The following is a 22,087-nucleotide window of genomic DNA, read 5'->3' on the forward strand; positions in this document are numbered from 1 at the left end:
ATGTTTTAGAGGGATGCCTTGACAATTCCGGCACTTGTCATGGTGAAAACTGGGGTTCCGCTCTTGGACTGACTGAAAACAGCTTCTTAGATTGCAGCTGGTGGGACGAGGTGGTTTTTCCTGACAAGTGCTCTGCAGGCAGGGTGACGTATTGAGAAGGAAGAACTGTCTACAACCGGAGAAACTGGGCTCAATCTCCGGAACTGGCAAACATCCACCCTGCTCAAGTGTCCATAGGCCAGACACTGAATCCCTACCAGCTCCGGGTGCCGCTCTGTAGCTGACCCTCTGCTCTGACCCCACAGAGGAGGGTGGGGGCAAGCAAAAAGAAGGTCACCCTGGAGGGATCATATATTATAAACAATGAAATGAATCCATATTAACGCAGCTGAAGGGCAAATGCATCAACTAATTCTTCCTTGAACAACAAGCTAAAATTGAGGATGACCAACTGTAAAAAACGGGATTTAAAATTTTGTGGTAAATTTTATTTACATGGCAGTATCATAGGAGGTGTGCAAAACGTCAGTAATTGTCAGTTAACATCTTCAACTCCAGCTACTAGATGTAGTTAGCTTCTTTTTCCTATCCTTTCTGGTGGTCTCTTTCATCTTTTATCCCCTCTAATCCAGACCTACAAAGTAGTACTTCCAACATTTTCATGTAAACACAAGACAGTATGTGCAATTTGTCAAAAGTATAAGTGTCAGGATGATGAGATATAATTGTCTTTTACTGGTGGTGTCACTGTTTTCACATGAAAGACTCAATGAAAAACAACTGCCTAAACAAATGAATACATAAAATGAAAAAGGGCGGCAGGAGGGTGGGTAGATCGTCCATCAACCAGATGGTCTGGGTTCAAGCCCCTATGTCAGCGAGTGTATTTGCGCAAGACACTGAATCTCTACCTTCCTTCTCCAGGCCAGCTGTTCTGTAGCTGACATTGCCCTTTGACCTTAATGTGAAGGAGGCAAAAAAAATTCATATATATATTATCCAATTATCAAGCTATATTTGTACAAAAGCTAAACATTTTGTGGTTTTTGTTAGTATTTTTATGTTGTTAAGAGGTGAAACTGTGTTGAAGCAGCAGCATTGACCTTTTATTACATCCTGCCATGGCCTCACTGTGGTAAACACAGCCGACATTCTCCAAGTTATTGAAATAGTTACAGTTTTGAATTGAGCTTGATATCACCCTTCCACAATTCAAAGTGTTTTATCTGTTTGTATTACCTTCATCTATGATATTGAGAAAGTGATAAAATTGGTGGAAAAAAATGCTCAGACTCAAGGTTCGTACCAAACCTTGTGCTTATTGGACGGCTCCCCAACTCGTCGGCAGACTGTCTTCTATTTCATTTTGTGGGGCGCTGACTTTATCTTATCTTTTAAGCTCTGTTTGATGCTGCTGAAACACAAAACATGTTTAAAAAAAAAAAATCAAGCGTCCTTCTTCTCCAAAATCCTCTTTCACTCTTCAAGCCTCTCTTCAACTCTTTCATATGCAACTATTTTTGTCTTCTGATTCTTCCTTCATTTTTAGGCAGCTGCAGGCCGACACCCCCCTCTAACACACATACACACACACACACCTCACCCCCAATCACACATGCAGATAGAAACACAGCTCTCCTCTCTCCTCTCAGTTATAATTATAGATGTGTCAGAGGACAATAAGTGACATCATTGTTTTGTTCTCACGTTACTCTCTGATGCTGCAACTGACTCATGCAGTCCAACTTAGAACCACTCACACACACACACACACACACACACACACACACACACAGAGTGCAATGAAGCATGTACTAAGTTAGGCTGGTGTTCATAACTGCTGTGTCTAGTCAGAAGACCCCCCACATGAATGTGCAAACACACAGCCAACGCTCACCGACACACATTAACATTTACGGCTAAGAGCCATTTAATGCTGCACTGCAAACACAAACATGCACACGACTGACACACATTCAGACACATAGACTTAAACACAAAGCAGCAGCAATGTTAATCCAAGGCAGTTGTGGTTGCGTTTTGACTCGAGCCTCATTATCACTGACCTTTACTAATCTGGATTCTAGAGGGAGCTGCTCACCATGGGTACTACCAGATGGAACTTTACACACCATGTTCAGAAAGTGACAAAAAGGCAAGCTAGTTCATGCCTCAACCACAATTATTCTCACAGACTCAGTCCTACAAGCTGTATAATGCCTATATATTGATTAAGTTTTACTATGCTATTTAAAACAGAGCATCACAGTTTGGAGTACAAACTAACTATACTGTCTGATTTGTATGAAGCTAATCAATGTTACGTGCGTACAGGAATCTGCAGTGGCGTGTGGCTAATGTAAATACAGCAAAGACAGCCACCAAGCCATCCTTCCACACCATCCTCATACAACAGGTTGAGTGGTATTGCAGTATGATGAACACACTGCAGTAACATTTGCCCGATGATGATGTTGAATGAATTTACGACCTTCAATGACGTTCGTAAAGTCTAAAGTTTTCATGGCTACGAGGCAATCTTTTAATTCTGATTTGAATGGAGCAGGAAGCTCAATTACTTTACCCATTGGCACATCATTTCAGCTCATTACTTCCAGCTCAATATAAGACTGGAACACAAGAAACACCGCTAAACTAACTTACCAGGTGAGTGAAGAGAGTGCTACATCCACACTGGCACAAAATGGTTGCTCTAATTTCACTTTTCTCCACAAACCAAATGCTTCTCCAGCATTAATACCATTGTCTCCTTAAATCCACAAGATTTCTCCAATCAATCATGCTCCTTCTTATACCACAACGCTAAGTGTTTTTGTTGCTTGTTGGGGACTTGCCTACTAGCACAAATAATGACTGAAAGCTCCACTGGTCATCTTTAGTAACTGAATACTATTTCCCTCATTTGCAATCAAAAGATTTTATCCCTTCCTGTGCAAGAGCATCTTATGTATAGTTTCAGCCAAGCGGACTGACACAACATGGAAGGTAACAGGCAATCACCTATGTGCAGCCAATGTCAGAGTATAAGCTAAACTGTGTAAAAATGGAAGATAATATCCTTAACCCCCTGAACCCCAAACCCGTGGGCGGGATGGAAAGACATGTATTTTTTAAAAAATCGCCAAAATTCAACCGTTTATCATAGCTGGAAGCTTTAAAAACCTATTTTTTCGTCGGAATTTGAATTTTCCGACGGTACCTGAATGCAACATGTCCGACTTCGGTTTAGCGGTAGAAAAAAGGACGAAACTAAGGCTAAAAAAGCGATTTTCATTCGAATAATTTTATTATACATGCTTCATTCAACAATTCGCCAAAAAATAGTCGTTTACTCAATCCAGATCATTCAAAAAACAGAAAATTCTGCGGTCTTCAGCGGATCTGAGACATCTTGATTGATTCAGGTGAGCCCAACAGTCGCGTTACAAAAATTCACTGAATTTCAGTGTGTTGGTAACAGTAGTAATATGGAAGGGCACCAGGCAGTAAAAACGCCTAAGTTTATACAGGTTGGAAAAATGTTAATATTTCAGAAAATACATCATGTGAAGCCCTACTTTTTTTTTCCTGGATCAGTGACACTTGTGGGCACCTGAAAAAATGTTGTGTACACTTATTCCAGTTTTTCTCGATTTTTGTAAAATAAATTATCCAAAAAAATCAGTTTGCCCTTTTTATTTTTTTATTATTTATGGCACTATAACTCTTTCATACTGTGTGAAAGACATTTTTGAATGGCTTCAGGTGATAGCCACAGCTGTGCTGTTTCCATAGAGGTGCAGCACTTGTAGTTGCAGTGAAAAACAAGCCCACAGTGAGCCAAAATGTAAGGGGAGCAGAAAACGTCCCAAAACTGCTTGGGGTTCAGAGGGTTAAGGGTAACAAAATGCCCAAATTAATTACGCTTAAGAGTGACGAGGCACAAACCATTTATGAAGATAAATGGGAGGCCTTGGGGACACTTGTGCACTCCAAGAAATAATTTCTCCGCGTTTTCAGATAGAGAATTTGATACTACATCTTTATTTGGCATTTCATATCCAGCCAACCTAAAATAAGAGTCAAAAACATCAATACTTGATCTACTGACACAATATTGTGAGAGAACATACTCCAATGTTATAAATTTCTCCCTCAGCCTGACTTATCAGTTGAAGCTATATGTGGAACAAACAGGCTGAGAACAAAGAGGGTTTTATTGAAAGCATAACACAACCGCAAACAAAAGCTCCTACATTACACTGAAATTTGTGGGTGGGAACACATACACACACACCTCCTGACTCCAGGTCGTGATGGCTGTGTTGCCATGGAGATTTGTCGCTCGCTGAATGCTGCCCTCTCTCCAGACGTTGCTTCCTATCACCTCCATCCCTCCTTCATTTTCTCTTGCTCCCTCCCTCCTCTCCCCTCTACCATTCTCTGGCTAGCCTTTCTATAGTGAGACAGTTGTGTTTCTATTCAAACTCCATTTTAATACAAAGAGGAGCTAAGATGGGTTTCCAGCAAACATTTCTGGGACAATAAAGATACAAGTGCATTGTCCCCAAACATGAACATGAAGAGAAATAATGTCATCCTAGAGTTGGGCTGTATCCTAGTATTATCATATACCAGCGTATTTGAAAACGATCAAGGAATCAGATTTAACACCACATCAATATTCATGTTGTTTCCTATTAAAACCACCCCACTGGGTCTGCTGTGACTCATCGGTACAACACCCAACAGTTACAGCTTGCGCTTTTGACTGGAACTACTGGTTAATTACACTTTTATCCCCACAAGTAATAACTTTGATGAGAAGGAAATTAAAAAAAGAAGGAAGTTAAAAAGCAGGAAAGTGCCATGGAGAAATGCCACTGCACTTGTCTCACAGTTTATGTAACACACGGATGATGGAAAGCCAGCTGGACTGGACCTGGGTGTATGTGAACTCTGCATGAAATGTTTTAGCAAGGGTTGGAAATGGAGCCGTAAAATGAAAAGTTCCTTGCACTAATGACCAAGGCCATACAAAATACTCATGGACATGTGTATGTTTATAGACCTAGGTTCGACACAATTTCAACAAGATAAGGTAAAATTCTAGTCTTTTTAGCCTGAACTCTGCAAATTGAGTGGCCGTGATTAGACTTATTTTACTTTGTTATTTTGCTGCACTCCTTGAATAGAACCCTTTTATATTTGGGGATGTTAAGATTTACATGGCCTATTCCATGTTTATGGTTGGCAAATTCCCCCAACTTTGACATCTCTGTAATCTCTGTGATCTTTCATCAAACCTTGCTTAGCTGACAAGACTAAAAACATCTGATTTTATTTCTGTTGCAGTGGAGTGTTTTAGGCAGTGTTATTTGTTGTTGGATTCATCGATTTTTTAAAATTCATGACTTTCATGAAGAGCAGAAACTCCACAACACTTTTTTTCTGTGATGGGAATGGAGTGATTACTTATTAAAAAGGACCACAGTGGTTGTATCACAAACATCAGATGCACAACAGTGTACAGAAGCGCTTTGGCAGCTTACAAGCCAAAGCTAACATACTTCTCCCATCTCTCTACTCACTGCAGTATCTTTTCCTGAATCTGCGTTTCACCAGCTTGCCAAAACCATGATGATTTATTAAAATGAGTCCAGAGTAGTGTGTCATAACTTTTGTCTCCAATAAACGGTTCTATGAGCGCCTCAACAGTATGTGCTTCAATCTGCCTATCAAAGAATGATGAACGCCACTCAATTCTCAAAAGAACAGAACTTAGAAATACCTCAGCAACTCTTGTGCCCCATCATAACCCAAAACATAGGGGCATTTTTCTCATTGTTTATGTTTTTGTGTACACTTGACATAAAAAAAAAAATTAGACTAAAGACAGGCATTTAAAAGTAATGCATTAATTCTCATTAGTCTTGGCATGAAGCTGAGGGTTTCTTCCTTAACATTAATAAATAATGTAATGTGCCCTCCCTTTAACAATTTGACAAAGGATCTTTAAGTAACCATTAGTGCCAAAACATATTTGGTATTAATATGAATGTTAAGTTATTAATATAGACTAGACTAAGAGTTACATGATCTAATCAAGATGAAGGACTCCTGGTGAAATCCTTCATTTTCAAACTGTTGCAAGAGAGACAGAGCTGAGCCATATTTGTGAGTTGCAGTGCTAAATTTTAAAAAGCCATCAAGTGCTTTCATGGCAGTCCACTCATTTCAAGACACCTTTAAGGCAGAAATCCAACAACTTTCGAGATTTAAAGCCTGTGGGGAGAAAAACGTCAAGTCTCTTGCCATTTGCAGTGGTCATGATTAGAATTTCAATATATTTTTTGATAGTCTATTTCTTGCTGGTGTGCTTTCCTTTGTGTGCAGTATCTCTCAAACACTGCAGGCCAGTCTCCATGCACACACACATCAACTCAATCTCTGCCCCCCTCTCCCAAAGTGTGCACGCAGACACACACGCACACACACGGCTAAGCAAACTTGTAAGAGGCCCTTTACTTTTGCGAGGTGGTGCCACGCTGGGTCTCAGTTTGCTGTGAATGCAGTGTCCTGAGTGTGTGGTGTGTGTGTGTGTGTGTGTGTAAGAGAGAGAGTGGGAGAGAGGGAGAGTGTTCTTGCACTGGATTACCCTAACTCCCCAGGGTATGTGTATATAGTGTGTGTATGTGCGAGCTTTGTGTGTGTGTGCATGTCAAACCAATTCAGGGCTCTGTTTGCTCTGTTGCTGTCACAGTTGGGACCCACTGCACAGCAGTTACTTCCCTGCATGCCCTCATTCTGCTGCTACGCAACTATGAGTGTGAGAGTGTCTGTGTGTGTGCGCGCACGCACCCAGCTGCATGTGAACCATACCAGTAAACACATCTGCGTAGCTTTCAGAGGGTGGCTGATTTAAAAAGCTGGTGAATAAATGGATGAATAGGATGGATGGAATGACAGTTTTGAGAATGAATGGATACATGGTATGACAGATTCAGAGCACAAGTATTAAACTCAACACCGCTCCAGCCAAGACACAACAAAAAATGTTCAGTGCCTTAGCTTTGTATTCCATTCCAACAACCCAGTGAAAGTAATGAAAACTTATCTCTAAATAAGTAAAATGCTAATGTGGTAAAGGAATACTGCCAATGATACTACATTGTTACATGAATAAAACGGTTCATTTTTCTATGGGTTTACACATGATTTGACTTCAAGGGATACATGTAATTAGTAGGGTCATTCCATGTGAAAGATTTTAACATGTTTGGGTGTGTACGCCGCTGATCCCGGCCCAAATATGGCGTCTTATTTATTCCAGCTTTGCAATAAGTGACTTTTAGCCCAAAAAGCCCAATTTTACCATTGTGACTAGATTTCAAGATCAGGCTGAGTCTTTGTGACTCAGTAGGTCGGCGAGTTGGCACTGAGATTTGGCATAGCTAATCCTGTAGTGTGAGAGGGGTTGAAAGGTCTGTTGCCTCCTGATCAAGTTGCAGACCAGTGGGTGCAACTGACAGTATTTCAAAGTCATTTAATTCCCAAGACTGGAAACTGGACGAATCCTCATGAACTCTTGTAGTATGAGCCAAACAACAACATACTCGGACAGAAGCAGTCTTAAATTTGGGCAGAAAGTCTTGGATGGGAAGATAATAATCTTGCCACCACTTTGAGTTGGGCGTAGCACTAAGAGCACTCAATAGAGCAAAATACTGACATACTATTTGCCGCCACTTAAATCCAACTTTCAGACAAAATTAACATTCTCAAACACCATGTGCTTAATACAAAGACCAGTTTGCTGATATAGCATTTTATGTGTAGTTTTGCGCTGTCTCGCATTCATAAACTAATATTTTTCTCCAAATAAGTGAAAAAGTGCCAGTGTGCCTTGTATGGAATCCATTTTGCAGTTTGATAACAAGCTATTCCTTGAGCCATTTTATCACTTTTCTAAATTAAAAAAAAAAATCCTGAATGCAAAATTAAATATCATGTGGAGCGGGTGACAGGAAAAAGAAAGACAAGTGGGTAGGACAGCGAAGAATTCCATACTCTTGCACCTGAATGACGTCAAACCTTTCAAATCGGAGGTCTTCAGTTAGCAGCCACACCCACCACCCAGCTTGACTGGAAAGGCCTGTTCTGCCCCACCTCCTCAGACACTCCAACACACACACACACACACACACACACACACACACACACACACACACACACTACATCAAGGTGGCACTTAACTCCACTGCACTATTGGCTGAACTAAGCAGCAGTGTGCCTTTCTGTCCATACACACAAACTCACCCACATACAAAGACAATAATAAGGCAGAAAGACTTTTTCGTAGCCTTACTACATGTCTATTTACTGAAACCTGTGGTCTAATATAGCTGTGAACCCAATAAATTAGCAATTTACTGTCTTGTCAGCTCTCAAGCTGTGTACGTCTGTGTGTGTGAGAAAGAGGGAGTGATTGTATGAATGTGTATGACTGTAAATGATGCACTGTGAGAGTGTGTATCTCAGGCAGGTTCTCTGTTGCTAGGGCCCTAGCTAGCTTTGTCTTTCTGTTCATCTGCCTAGTGACTGGCCTGGTATGGAGAGAGCCATAATTTATGGTTTCCTGGGCGGAACGGCAACGTGTGTGTGCGCGTGTGAGTGAGTGTGCGCGCTATAGATTGCTGATTCGATGACTCATTCTGGAGGAGCATGGATGGAGACGGGCAAAAAGGTGAACACTGGAATATTAAAAGGCATCTCTTCTCCAACATGCCTTTGTGTGCACACACATACACACACATTCAGTTTGGCACTCCTAGCTCATCTATATTGAATTTCCAGCTCCACAGCTTGCTGTAAGATTTTGTGCTGTGCTTTCACACTCTGGAGGTGTCAGGTGAATTGATAGCAACCTGTTCCCAACCACAGTCATATTTTCAAGCCTGTGTTTCCCCTGTAGGTTTTTGTAGCTGTGGTGGCTGGTGGAAATTTTGAATGTGATTCTGTAACTGACCCTGATTGTTTGAACGGTGAATACTTTATTTATAATAGTACTAATTCAGCCGGTGCGACCATGTGGAAATCTGTCTTGTAAACTGTTCAGTTTCTCTTTCTGAATAACATCGTTAACTTGGACAAAATTATACATCAAATCCTGCACACTTCAATATGAAGGAAACAGCGTGCCTCATCCAAACAATAAAATGGAGGATGGCATGACAACTAATGAGGCAGACCAGTATTTCTAGTTGTCTTTTCAATGGAAGTGGGTGAATGAAAAAAAAAATAACATTGTACAACAGGAAATCGACATAATTACTCTTGCCAATGGAAGAGGACATGGTCTGAAAGAACAATCCAACAGAAAACATGGTGCCAACCATATATGATGTAGCAGTTCATTTTGGGCAATAACTGAATATCCCAATATATGGGATGGCAAAATACCTATTTTCTTTGAGAGATGTGCCTCATCACTGTATACATACCTACACAGTCTGTGATAATTTGTCATACCTTTATTTAACAATAACTTAGAGCTCATTTTGCCAGCAATACGTAAAAAATGTTAATTGGCCCTGGAGCCAAGTTAGATCAGTCACTTAACTCATTGTAAAATGACAAAAAGACCCAATGTCTCTCTCTTTCTCTACTGCAGATACAGGGTTTCTACATGGAATATCTGCTGATAGTGATTGGCAGATCAATCGCTCACATCTAAATATAGGCATTGTTCCAGTCTTTGCCTCACACACATACACACACAGGCTGTGCGATGTGTCAACACTCTGGGTGCCTTAATGTTTGGTGCCATCTTGTCCTGCATCTTAGACTCGACACCATTGGCTATCTATACATGACCTTTTAGACAGACAGTATGTGTGTGTGTATGTGGGTGGGTACATCCATCCGTGACCTTTCACCTACAAAGCCAGTTGAGGCCTAGCTAGCTGTGACCCAAACCCCATCTCTTTCACACCTAAAACCTCACCATGTGCTATCAGTGTGTGTGACAAAAAGAGTGAGTAAGTACTGTGTGTTATTCATATCTATGTCATCAACTTCTGGCAGAAAAGGGAAGGCTGTCCATGTGTGTGTCAGCTACAGTAGGCTTATATAATCAACTGCTTTGTCACTGACCTCTGTTCCAGGTAAGGGTGCAGCCATGTGAGAGCGTGTGTGTTCTTACACCTACCCACATACTAGTCTAGCTGCCAATCTACTTCCCTGTACGCTCTAATTTTACTTATTCTCTCTGTTCCGAAGTGTGACGGACTTAGGCACACATACATCTGCGCACCTTTTTACGGCAGCAGTGATCCATTGTCTGAGACAAGCCAGTACACACAAACACACACACACACACACACACACTGAGATCATGGTATCAACAGACAACTTCCGTCAGCAGTTTGTTTGTACAAGAACCACAAGACAGGCAGAATCTTAACAGTTTAGACCTTTGTGTCCGCACGACCCAGAGGTGTTCCTACTGGCTGAGAGCAGACCTGAAGCCTGACTGGCTGTAAAGCTGCCATTTACACATGTGGGTTGGGCTTTTAATGTTTTATATTATTAAAAAAAAAAAAAAAAAAAAAAAGACCCATCATCAACAGAGGAAGCAGTCCACAGGTGTGTTAGTGAAATGCTTGTGGTTTTGATAAAGACCATGAAAAAAACAAAACCCATTAAGCACTACTTCCTTTATACGTCAAATACTGGGCATCTGTTTCTTGGTCAGCCCACTGCCATTTCCTGGGAATTAAGTTGTTACATTTGTCCTCCTAACTAGCAAATGTGATGCTATACTTGGTACATGTAATAAGAAATGCTAACAAATGTGTCTAATGATTGGTTTGCTGCAAGAAAATTGTTCACCACAATATGCCAACTGTCTGAGAGAAAAAACTCAAGATGTATGCTTAGGCACATGATACAAGAACATGTCCCCAATTTGTTCAAAGCACGGAGAAAAGCATGTTTCTGTATGCGTGTGTTGTCTGTGTCTGCATTTGCTGTATTTATGCTACTCCAGCCGTCAAAACCACTGACCAGTTACACAAACATTACACCTAAGCCTGACCGCAGTTACACTCAGGTACCTGCACCTATCCAAGGGACACAAACACTTACATGCTGACATCACCCTTGACAACACTGTCAACATCAAGAGACACAAACATAGATTTTTTTCCACCTGAGGCTCACACGCCGCCCAACGATTTCTCAACTTAAAACACAAGCACACACAGCAGAAGGCTCATCAGCTGCTGAACAAGTAATGCAAGGCATGGTCAGAAAGTTGAAGTCACTTCATTTGAGTGTGGGTGGCTCTTTAAAAATCGCAATGAATCTGGGAGGTATGACTGTGTGGAGGATTAAGACAGATGAAGTGGACTTAGAAGCCAGGGCCTCGATCCAGCCTTCTAATGATTTACAGAGCAGCACCAGGGGTTTCCTTGTGTTTTAAACTCTTAAGCAGACCACCAAAGTGTTTCCTCCAGCCAAATTATTGAGATGTGAAATGTATGATCTTTTATTGAGGTTAAACAAGCTTTAGCATCATTATTTGATGTCTTTATTGATGAAGGATCTCCAGTGTTTCCCCTGACATAGGCATGCACCACTAGGACAGCGCCGCCCACCACTAAATCTGGGCATTTGGTGCAGAGTATCAGAAAATTAGTGGCATAAAATTTGTATCATCCAAATCTAGGGTTGCCAACCACCCCGTAAAATTCTAAATCAGTCCCTGATTGGAAGGTTATGCCACGTCTAGACTCCAAGCATCAGGTCAGCATCAGGCTCATGACGCAACATTGTTCACACGAGACCAAGGCAGCTCTCTATACCGGTTCCGTCAGGTTGTCATGCACATTTCAAAGTGTAAATTGAGCAGCAATGGAGCAGTCAGGTGACAGCTTGTTGCTGTTGTTCTGTTCAATCCAATGGGATTGTTACCATGCACCCCCAACTACCCAGCAACGGCCATTAATCGACTATTTAACTGTGAGTGAAGGTGGTATTAATTCTAGTCAGCACTATTTCCTTTCAATATTGGAAAAGGAGCCATGTTATACTCTCTACCTCTATGAACCCAGTTTTGACCAGGGCAGCACAGTTTGTGTTACAGTGTCTCCTCTCTCCTCATCATCTGCCCACTATCAGCAAATATATAGTACTGTAAATTGTAGTGAAACCATTAAGTCTTAAATAACTAATAGCCTATAGATTTCAAAATGTAAAGGAATAAACTGAATGGATTAACACTTCTTTTCCACCCACCACTAAAATATTTCTAGGGGGAAAAACTGCTGTAATAATATCTTTTCCTATTCTCTGGCTTCTGGTTAGGTGCCAATAGACTTATCTTAGCTCAAAATGTGTTATGTTTTGTTTGTGTGTTGCTAGAGACCCTTCAAGCACACCCACCGTTCCACTTTAAAACCCACTCTAATGGTGACATTATCAGCTAAGCCTCTGTAAAAGCCAGGGGGGTGGGGGGCCTGTGAACCGACCACCACACTACTACTGGTTTTAAGTCCACCAGCATTTGAATGGAGCTCAACTGGTGTGCCATGGCTGTGAAGGATGCTCTCACAAGTGCTGCGATTTATGAGAGTAATTTAATATTATTTAAAGGAAAGTCGTCCCCTCTGGCCCTGGTGAATGACCCCGCAGGGCTTTGTGTGTCATTTCTAAGCAATCAATGAGTCTATGTCTCTTGGAATTTCATTGTTTAGCCCAATTGTGCTTTGCACACCACAAACCTTGGAGACCGTTTTCCTATTCACCATATAGACACTAATTTCTCTTTTTTAAAACAACTAACTGCAAGTATTTACACTCTTGGCTGCTCAAGGTTTCCACATTATCACTATTTTGTTCAGTGCTTACTACAGGGTTTTAAACAGATCTATTTTACTTCCAACAGAACATCATAACAAAATAACCTAACATCTAACTTGATTCAAAACGTTAGCCATCACCAGCACGTCAATTTATGTATGACACACTGAAATTCTGACCTTATAAAAGTTTTTCATTGTGATATTTTAGATAATACTTGCAGCTGTATAAATTCAGCTGTCAGTCAGATACCTGCTTGCCGGTATTATCAAGTTAAAAATAAATAAGAATACAAAATTAAGTCATCATAGCTGCAGAAATACACAATGTTTACTTTCATGTTCATTTCTGTCCACACAATTTGATTCTCAACTATGGGTTGCAGATTTTGTAACCTTATTACAACTTCCTTTTACGATTACAGTTGATTTCACCAAAAACATTACACAAACACAGTGGTTTCCTCAGTCAGGAATTTTGAAAAATAGGTTAATTCTCACCACTGACACTGGGTTGATTCTGACACCAATGGATTATTGTTTTGGCTGGCTAAAAGGGCATAAAGTACATGTGATGTAAAGCAGAGAATGCTATAAAGAAAAACAATAAGGCTTCCCAGTTCATACGCAACTGCTGCCTTAACATCAACTATCTAGAAATTGCATGACAACTTAGATCTATAAAATGTCAAGTAGGAGGACATGCCCTGACACACAGTCTAAACAGAAACCTAAATTTGTGTCTGCCCAGCTAGGAGTGGGAAGCCCGATGTAATTGCGTAGGCAAGCTGGTGAATCACTGCTGCTGGAATAGCAAAGACAACAGAGAGGAGAGAGAAGAAAAATGCAAAGACAGCTAGACAATGTACAAGGCCAAACAGGGGCTGACATTGTCTTTGAAAGCAATGTAGACAATCCAGGAGCACACCAAGTGTAATAAAAAATTAGTGCAATTATAAGTAAACTAAAAAAACAGAATAATAGAGTAGGTTAAATGTGTCGTAAATCTTACCTGGCCAGCCGAATTTTCAATGACTTGCACCAGTGGGGTTCTTGTTGACATTTTTAAAGACTTAGATTTGCCAAAAAGGGGAAAAGGAGGAGTCGAGCAGGAAAAGATTCCTCAGTGTCTATTGTGCATTTAAACCTTGTGACAACGGTGGCCCCTTTTGTGCGGCTCAATTTTCCAATAGCTGTCCGGCGCTAGCCAGCTAGCAGCACGACAGATAGCCCGTGAAATCAACAAGTTGAATCCCACATCAGCGGCTAGCTCAAGTTAGCCAGCTAGCTAGCAACTAGCTAGCGACAGCCACACGTCCCATGTCTGTCAACAGGCACAAAACACGAAAAACTGATATCCTCTTTCGCTTCTGTCGGAGTATGAGAACATTCAATAGTCAATTCAGCATTCAACAGCGTCGAAAGTGGCTAGTGAAATTAGCAGGCTAACGCAATGACGTTTTTGGCCAGCTAGCTGGGGGGGATGCTAGCTTGAAGAAAAGTTGGGCAACGGCTGGAGTGAACAAGACGAGGTTGAATTAGGTGGCTAGCATGCTAACTAATGAGACTGCTAGGACTTCTGTCACTCAATCTGCAATAAATGTTTAACCAACATGGGTGTCATTGCGCTGTGTCGGAGGCTGCTTTTTTCCTCTTCTTGTTGCAGAGGTGTGAAATCAAGTCCGAGGTCTACAAACTTTCAGGCCAAAGTTATCCCCCGGTGAGGTCTCGACCTTCCCAAATCCGCACAAAACAAGTCAAAAATGTCCCCAACAGATATCCGGGATCGGGTATCCTAAAAGTTAAAAGCAACACCATGTAAAACAGTCACATGGCAGATGAGGAAAATCTAATTTATTTGACGAGCTAGCTAGCGGGCTAGCCGACGTTAGCCCGCCGTGGCTAGCTTAGTTCGGTGTTTCTTTTCGAGGGAAAGCTAGCTGGTTAGCTTATCTTCCAGCGGCACTGCCACCGAGCAATCCACAAAACTCAAAATCCACGGAAATCAGCCCGTCGCTCTTCCTTGTGTTGCGTGATTCGAATAAGGTCGTTCACAAGTGCTGCACTGCAGTGTGACGATAGACCATTTTCGTCCCGTCGGTACACCGACTCCTATTATTCCCGTGACGAGCCGACTAAAGAAAGAATCATCAAGTTGTAAAATCCATTATCGGCAAACTGGGGTTTTCTTGTTAGGAGGTGCGTGTCAGCGGGCGGCGGAGGGGGAGCGAGAGGCGAGAAGCTGCGCCCGAATGCAGCCTATGCGCACGATCCAGCCCTGATACCGGAACAAGCTCGCGGCAACATGGCTGCTTGCACCACGACTGAAAGAGGAGGTTGGGAAGGAGAGGGAGGGAGGAGGGAGGAGGTAGAGGGGGGGGTGATCCAAGTTCGGCTGCACTCGGTTCTTTCCGGAAAGCTTACAGGTGTGTAGGTGACCGCTCGCATTCCTCCAGCCCGGTAAATGGCAGGTGCACGGCAGGGGGAGGAGGTCGTGCTGCTCCTCAGGTGTGAAGTCAAATTCACCTTCTCTCAGTTTAAACACATTTTTCATTTGGGAAACTGGGTTTGCCCAACTTGATAAGCCGATATCAACATTTATGATGCAGATAGATACAGAATGAGAGTAAGGGTGTAAAACTGAATTGTAAAAGAACTGCACCGCCCAGTACACAATACACCCTGCAAACACACCCACTGTATGAGAGCCATCTAATCACACAGGTAGCTGATGGATTTATGAATAAACTGGAAGTATTTTTATGATCATTTAAAGGTGTTTATTGAAAGAATATTTGCTGCTTTCATGTTGTTATTCAAAATCTCGGAATAAAAAAAAAATAATACTTTATTTTTGGAAATAAGGCAAAATACAAAGACCAATGGAAGCTGTGTTGTTTTGCTCTCCCTCAGGGCCAAAACCACCATTTCAACATTGGGGGGGACCGATATTGAATTTGCTATTGAATTGCTAATATATTCCAGCAATATTGGGGGGGGCATTATTGGAGTGTCTAAACATTGGGGGGGACTTGTCCCCCCCAATGTATATGGACGTTTGGTCCCAGCTCTCCCTCATCTACAAAACAAACCAAACTGAAACTGAAAGGAAACTGTGGCTCCAAAACAGCAATACAAACCGCACCGTGGGTTTATTGAACCATTACACCACTAACAGATCGACAGATAGATGTGCTCTATTGATCACAAATTGGGAAATTCCTCTGTTACAGCAACAGGTAGTCCAGACATCACACAGGGGCAACACTTGGAGAAATACATATCTTTGGAAAAATTGTTAAACACAAATGACAACATAAATAAAGTGGATCAGTACAAAAAAACAAGAAAAAAAATATGCATACCCTATAAGAAAAATAAAAAATAAAATACACTTAAATATATCTATAGAGTATCTATACCTTTATATCTAAACCTTTCACCCCTGAGCCTTTGCACCTTTGCATCAACTATATGTATAATGAAATATATCAGCAAAATTTAATAATACCCATTTGGCAATCATTGATGCCCGGAAATTGTACTTATAATAATACATGAGTCTACATCTATTTTATGGATACATATTCCATTCTATTGATATTTTCCACTGTGGAATTTGGTAGGTTAATTCCTTTGGCACTGAAATTCAAAGTACTTGTCATTGAATTTAATTTTCTCTGTGCTAGAGTCAAACCCCCATTTTCTTTCACCCATTATGCTCAGTTATGTCCCCACATTTCAGAGGGAGGCCACAGTCCTTTTTACATAATCTGAAACAGTCTACAGGCATGTCAGAGAAGAAAAAAAAAACAAAAAAAACTAGCCCCCAGCTCACCACTTTCTGTTTTAAATCAGCACTTTATGTAATAACAGTTTATGCAAATAAAACAGTTTTGGTATATGCAACCTAGGCACCAGGTACAGATATGAAACCCAATCTATCTCTGATGGAATTAGATGGAAATGTGAGACAAAGAAAATGTTTTCCCATAGAGAATTGATGTTGACCCTAGGTATATGATACAAATGAGAATGTGATACTGTCTTGATGCCCAAGAGGAAACTCTCTTTTCTTTTTCCTCCCTCCACCAGGAGGTCAGGGGTCAGCTGTGGAAGAGCAGAGCTGGCAAAGATTCAGTGGATTGCACAAGGACACATCAGGGGATTTTCTGGGTGAAGGCCAGTCCCCCTACTCACTACGCCACCACTGCTTTCCTGCCCATATAGTGTCTCATGTTACACTAATAAATCATGAATTGCACAGCGGAAACCTACCAGCAAGATATTTAGCCTTACAATGTGATAGGCAGGCTATCCCGGCACTGTCAGCCCCTTCTGACGTGGAGGAAAACTTGGAGTTTGGTGACAGACTGTATCCAGCCATTACTGCACTACTAAGGAAAGGTGGATTTTAGTTTTAATTGTAAATGTGAATTGAAACATGCAATGACGCCCATGCCCATACGTGTGACTGAGACAAGGCAACAGCTGGCACAGACTTTCCAAGTTCCCTAGCAACAGAGCATGATCATAGAGCTGACATGGCTACCACATGGCAGCACCCAAACTCTGATGACCAACGGCTCTGCTGGTACCAGCCACAACAACACAAGATTTTCAACATTCACACAATACAAGGATGTTATGAAGAAAACAATAAATCAGGAAATAAAGGGCCTACGACGGGCTAATGGGAGACCTCGTTAGTAATGACCGGGACAGTGTCCAACTGGCAGGATTTCCTGATGAATCAGGGGAAAATCACATCCCCGATGATGGCAAAAGTGCAGTCAAGAGTATCCAGCGTTATATGGAGCATGCACACTTCTGTTTCTGTGCATATTGGGGTTTTGCTAACTATCAGTCTAGTTACCACTGACCTACATTGACTAGTTCTGAGGCCAGCCAGAGTCTCCACTGGGCAGAACAGAGCATAAACCTGATTATCACTGACAGTATACCCGCTTAAATCAATGGGCTTGGTAGATTAAATGGGTGTAATTGAGCAAACCCCTAATACTAGATGGTGGCTCCCATGGGTGACTTGAGAAGGGATGTCACTGCTATTGCTAAGAGCCATTTTTCCCCTCCTCCACACTACAATACCTGAACTAGAATCTCACTCGGCCTGTTGTATAAGCTCACTCCAGTTTGGTGCAATCTAAAGAAAATATGCTTTAGTGTCGCCATCTGCAGGACGCTCATGTGTATTGCAAGGAAAGATTTGAGGTTACAAGTTTTTCCAGGGACAATGAGGTTGAATTGCTTCTTATCTATCTATCTATCTATCTATCTATCTATCTATTCATTCTTTTAATGCCTTTTTGAAAGCATTTATAGTGTTAAATATAAATATGTGGACTGTGATTTTTTTTCCTCCTGGCTGCAGTGCTTCTATTAGTTTGCATGAGAAATAACACACTGAGTAGGAGGTTAAACTACACGCTGTTAATTGCAGTTGATCTGTATTTTGAGCCACACTGGATGAACATTTAAACAACAACAAGTCTTTAATCTGTCCATTTCAGGGTGCCAAAAAGTATCTGGGCAGATTGAGACAGTAAGAATGAATACGTTTTGATATATAGCCAATCATTTTCTGTGTGCAATTGCCTGTAGAGGTTGGCAACCTCTGAGCATTACTAGACTTTTGATATATTATCGTCAGGTTCTCTGTCAAGCCATTTTTCAGTCAGCCTGGTTATATATATATAACACTGAGGCAGTGGGCAAAATAAGCATAAATGAACAAGGGTCTCAGTTATTTAATTATGTTTGAATTTTCACGCCCCTGAGCCCTGATACAGGCGTGAACAATTGACATAAGTTAATTTGATGGTCATTTCTCTCTAATTTCATCTTCATAAAGTGCAATAACAAAAAGCAGAGAGAGAGTATTCCTAAAGCAGCCTCTGTTGCAGCAGCCTCATTAATCAAAGCTGATTTGATTGTGAAGATCCTTTAATTGTTCTCATTTACCCCCCCATGTTCTTCATTCTGTCTCCGCCAAGTGTACTCCCAGCCAAATGTGCAGATCCAGAAACATTAAACAATGCTAGGGAGAGAAGCTCACAGTGAGATACTATTGCTCATTAGCATTTTTTAACTTCCTGTGAAAAATGCCTAATTATATTCTGTCCTCCTATTGCTAGTGTGAAAATCTTCCTGAGAAAATAATATCACAAAGAACAGGGGTTTGATCAAAATGTAATGTAGCTGTCAAATCAACCATTGTGCTTTAACTCCACACAGGAATGAGGCATCCAAACTCAGGACATTTTAATACTGAACGAATTCTGAACTGGCACCAAGAGCACCAAATGCATAATGAGAAGTTTAATTTGTACTTTCTAAGAACATGTTCATGAAACCAAAGACCATTGAGAAGATTGAGCTCCAACAATTTAAATGAATCAACACAATTAAAACGACATATGAAGGTCTGGAGGTATTCTCTGTCTGTTGTTTTAAATTACAGTGTTCCCTTGGTTTTGATCTTGGCACCATGAAAGCAAGTGAAGCCAAAAATATAAAAATGATTGTTTGTGTGCCCAGCTAGTGCCAAAAAGTCTTGATGCTGAGATATAGCCATGTAGTGCAACGTGAGAACAGAGAGCGAAAGAATATAAATGACAAGACACCATTAGAGGAGAAATGACAAGCAAGGGATGTGTAAATATCTTGGACTACATACATAAATACAGAACAGAAATTGTGCGGAAATAAGGACCATCTTGGTTTTGCCCAACATGTAATAACCTTAATAATCCAGTGCAGCATAAGAGCTTCACTGGTTGGAGAAGTTACTTGGAAACAATAACAGTGGTAAAATTAATTCCATTTGCTAATGACAAGCGATGAAGACCAGCTTTCCAGTCCATAACGTCAATGTTTCATGTGGTTACGTTTCATGTGGCTACGTTTTACACAAGAGGTGTGGTTACGTGATTTATAGCGCCACATGAGACAATCAGAGATACCAAACAGAAGAACATTTTGGCAGGAGGCCAGAGAAAACTGAAGCCGCCGACGAGGTGGAAATAAAAAAGGATTATAATTAACCCGATCAGTCCACTTTCAAGAAAGTCTGGTTCTCACACTCGGTTTAAAGTCAGCTCCTGTGGTTTTACTGCAGAGTGTGTGTCAAGTGCTGCTGCTGTTGCCCCAAATGTTGGAGTTAGAATTAGATTATGACAACTTTGTTTTCCAGGAGGGGGAAGTATGGAGTTTGCTGTGATTCTTGCGCATCTGTGTGATTTACATGTACACGAACCCTGAGTGTGAAGCCCTCGCCACAGCTATGACCCTGGTCTGAAACCTGTCGGCCATCAGGTTTCATACACACCGCATGAGCAGGAGGACTCATCTGAATGCGACGCCATGTTGTAACCATTATTCAAATGAGCGTATGATATATTCAGTCTCGTGTCGAGGTCAGTTTCAGGTAGGAATAAGTTTGATTATTGACAACAAGCAAGCTGCCTGTGTAAAACATCAAATCAGGATTTTTTTTTTTTTTTTTTTTGTAACAAAACTTAGAACAGTTAAGTCCAAGAATATTTGTGGATTTCTCTCTACAGATGCAAGCAAATAATCTGTTGTCTTATGTTCATGAGCAAGTATATGAGAGTGAGTACAAAGTGATCTACAACAGGCATTCTCCCAGCAGGTTAGGTGTAGCATGTCAGTATAAATAAATTATAGGCTTCAGCAGGAGGTTTAGAGTTTTGTAACATCACAAATGGTCACTTTCGTGCAGAAGAGCTCGACCATTTTAGTCCATTTCATTTAAGACTTTCTGACGACCTGCAGACACCCTGTTTGCAGTCAGCGTGGTGAGTGTAATTTCTCTTTCTGCATGTGATGAGCTTTGCTGTTGAAGCGTTTGCCAGCAGAAGCTGCAGGCACACTGCTCCTCTCCTGTGTGGGCCCTCCAGTTGCATTTCAGGCCAAAATTTCTTCTGCAGACGACAAAAATAACCGTGTGTTCGCCTGGTTGGTTGTTTGTACGACTCTTTGTCTGTCTGAACTTCACTTGCGCCTTCGTCCAGAGCTCTTCTGCCCCTCCTCTCATCTCTGTCTCTCTCTTCACTGTTGACTCCGGAGGTCTTTGAGGTGAAGGAGGTCAGGGGGTCACAGTCACCATCTGGCATCAGGGCCCCCCGCGCCCCCTCATTTCTATACTCTGTCATTTCTACGCCAAACTCAACTGAGGGTTTGGTCTTTGTGATCTACACTCTTGTTATCATCACCATTATTGTCAAGATTATCATCTTCAGCACAGAGCAGAGAAAAATATGATCGGCTTCATTTCTCTGCCAACTATCATTTTGGAATCAAGAGGACTTAAAAGAACATGATCACAGTTTAAGAAAGAAGTAGTATGCTTAAGCCATCTTGCAATTTCATTCTCCCAAAACATAAATGTAACTCTAGTCCTTGTGTAAAGAAAAATGCATGACTTATGATGGGCTGTCATAACATGTATTTTTCTCCTCCTTAATAGATCACAAGTGTTGCACTGATGGTGTCAAAAAATTAAAAATGAAACTAATAACATAGCATTAGGATGTCAAGAGTCATTCTACAATTAAGTTACATTACTTAATAGTGAGCTGTCTGGCAATTTTTTTTTTTTTTTTTTTTTTTTTTTTTTAAGTAAGCATTGTAAGCATTCCTAAACGTGTATTTAAAGTTGGATTAAAATTGCATTACTTAAGATAAGATGGTGACAAACTAGCCAACACGAGACAAACAGATGCTGGTAGTGCTGCAGCCATCCATCTGGACTTTACTGTGCAAGAAAACAGAGGCATCCATTGATTTTCTATTTTCAGTGGCGGGGCCTTTTCTCTCTGGTGCTGATTAGCTCATTACTGCCACCACGAGGCCACTGAATGCATCACAGATGAATCCTGAAGATGAAAATCCTCACTCAAGCAATTTAAAAAAAAAAAAAAAAAAAAAAAAAAAAAAAAAAAAAAACAGTGGAAAAAAATATACAAAAGGTATTAATAATTTCGTGGTCATTTAAAAAGGTGGGTTAAATGATAATCTTCCATAAATGATCATAAGGTATGGACCAATATAAACAAATATCAATTACATAGTCAGATAAGTTTAATTGGTGACTCTGTTACTTGAAAATACCCTTCCCTCTCGTACACTGGATTAGAAATTCAGTGGAGGTTAACTTGTCAAAGAGAGGACAACTATAAAAA

The 22,087-nt window shown here is 41.0% G+C and overlaps 1 protein-coding gene across 8 annotated transcripts in view; it reads right to left on the minus strand.

The window, feature by feature from the left end:
* The window catches only part of mark2b (MAP/microtubule affinity-regulating kinase 2b), a 57,634-nt gene extending 42,783 nt beyond the window's left edge, over positions 1-14,851 (minus strand). For all 8 annotated transcript variants that reach the window (XM_030076740.1, XM_030076744.1, XM_030076743.1 and 5 more), the window contains exon 1: positions 13,876-14,851. In XM_030076740.1, the coding sequence (XP_029932600.1) occupies positions 13,876-13,926 (51 nt within the window). In that variant the 5' untranslated portion in view covers positions 13,927-14,851. The remainder of the gene's footprint in view (positions 1-13,875) is intronic.
* Between the last annotated feature and the right edge of the window lie 7,236 nt (positions 14,852-22,087).

This window comes from Myripristis murdjan, chromosome 18 (assembly GCF_902150065.1).
Source record: "Myripristis murdjan chromosome 18, fMyrMur1.1, whole genome shotgun sequence".
NCBI lineage: Eukaryota > Metazoa > Chordata > Actinopteri > Holocentriformes > Holocentridae > Myripristis > Myripristis murdjan.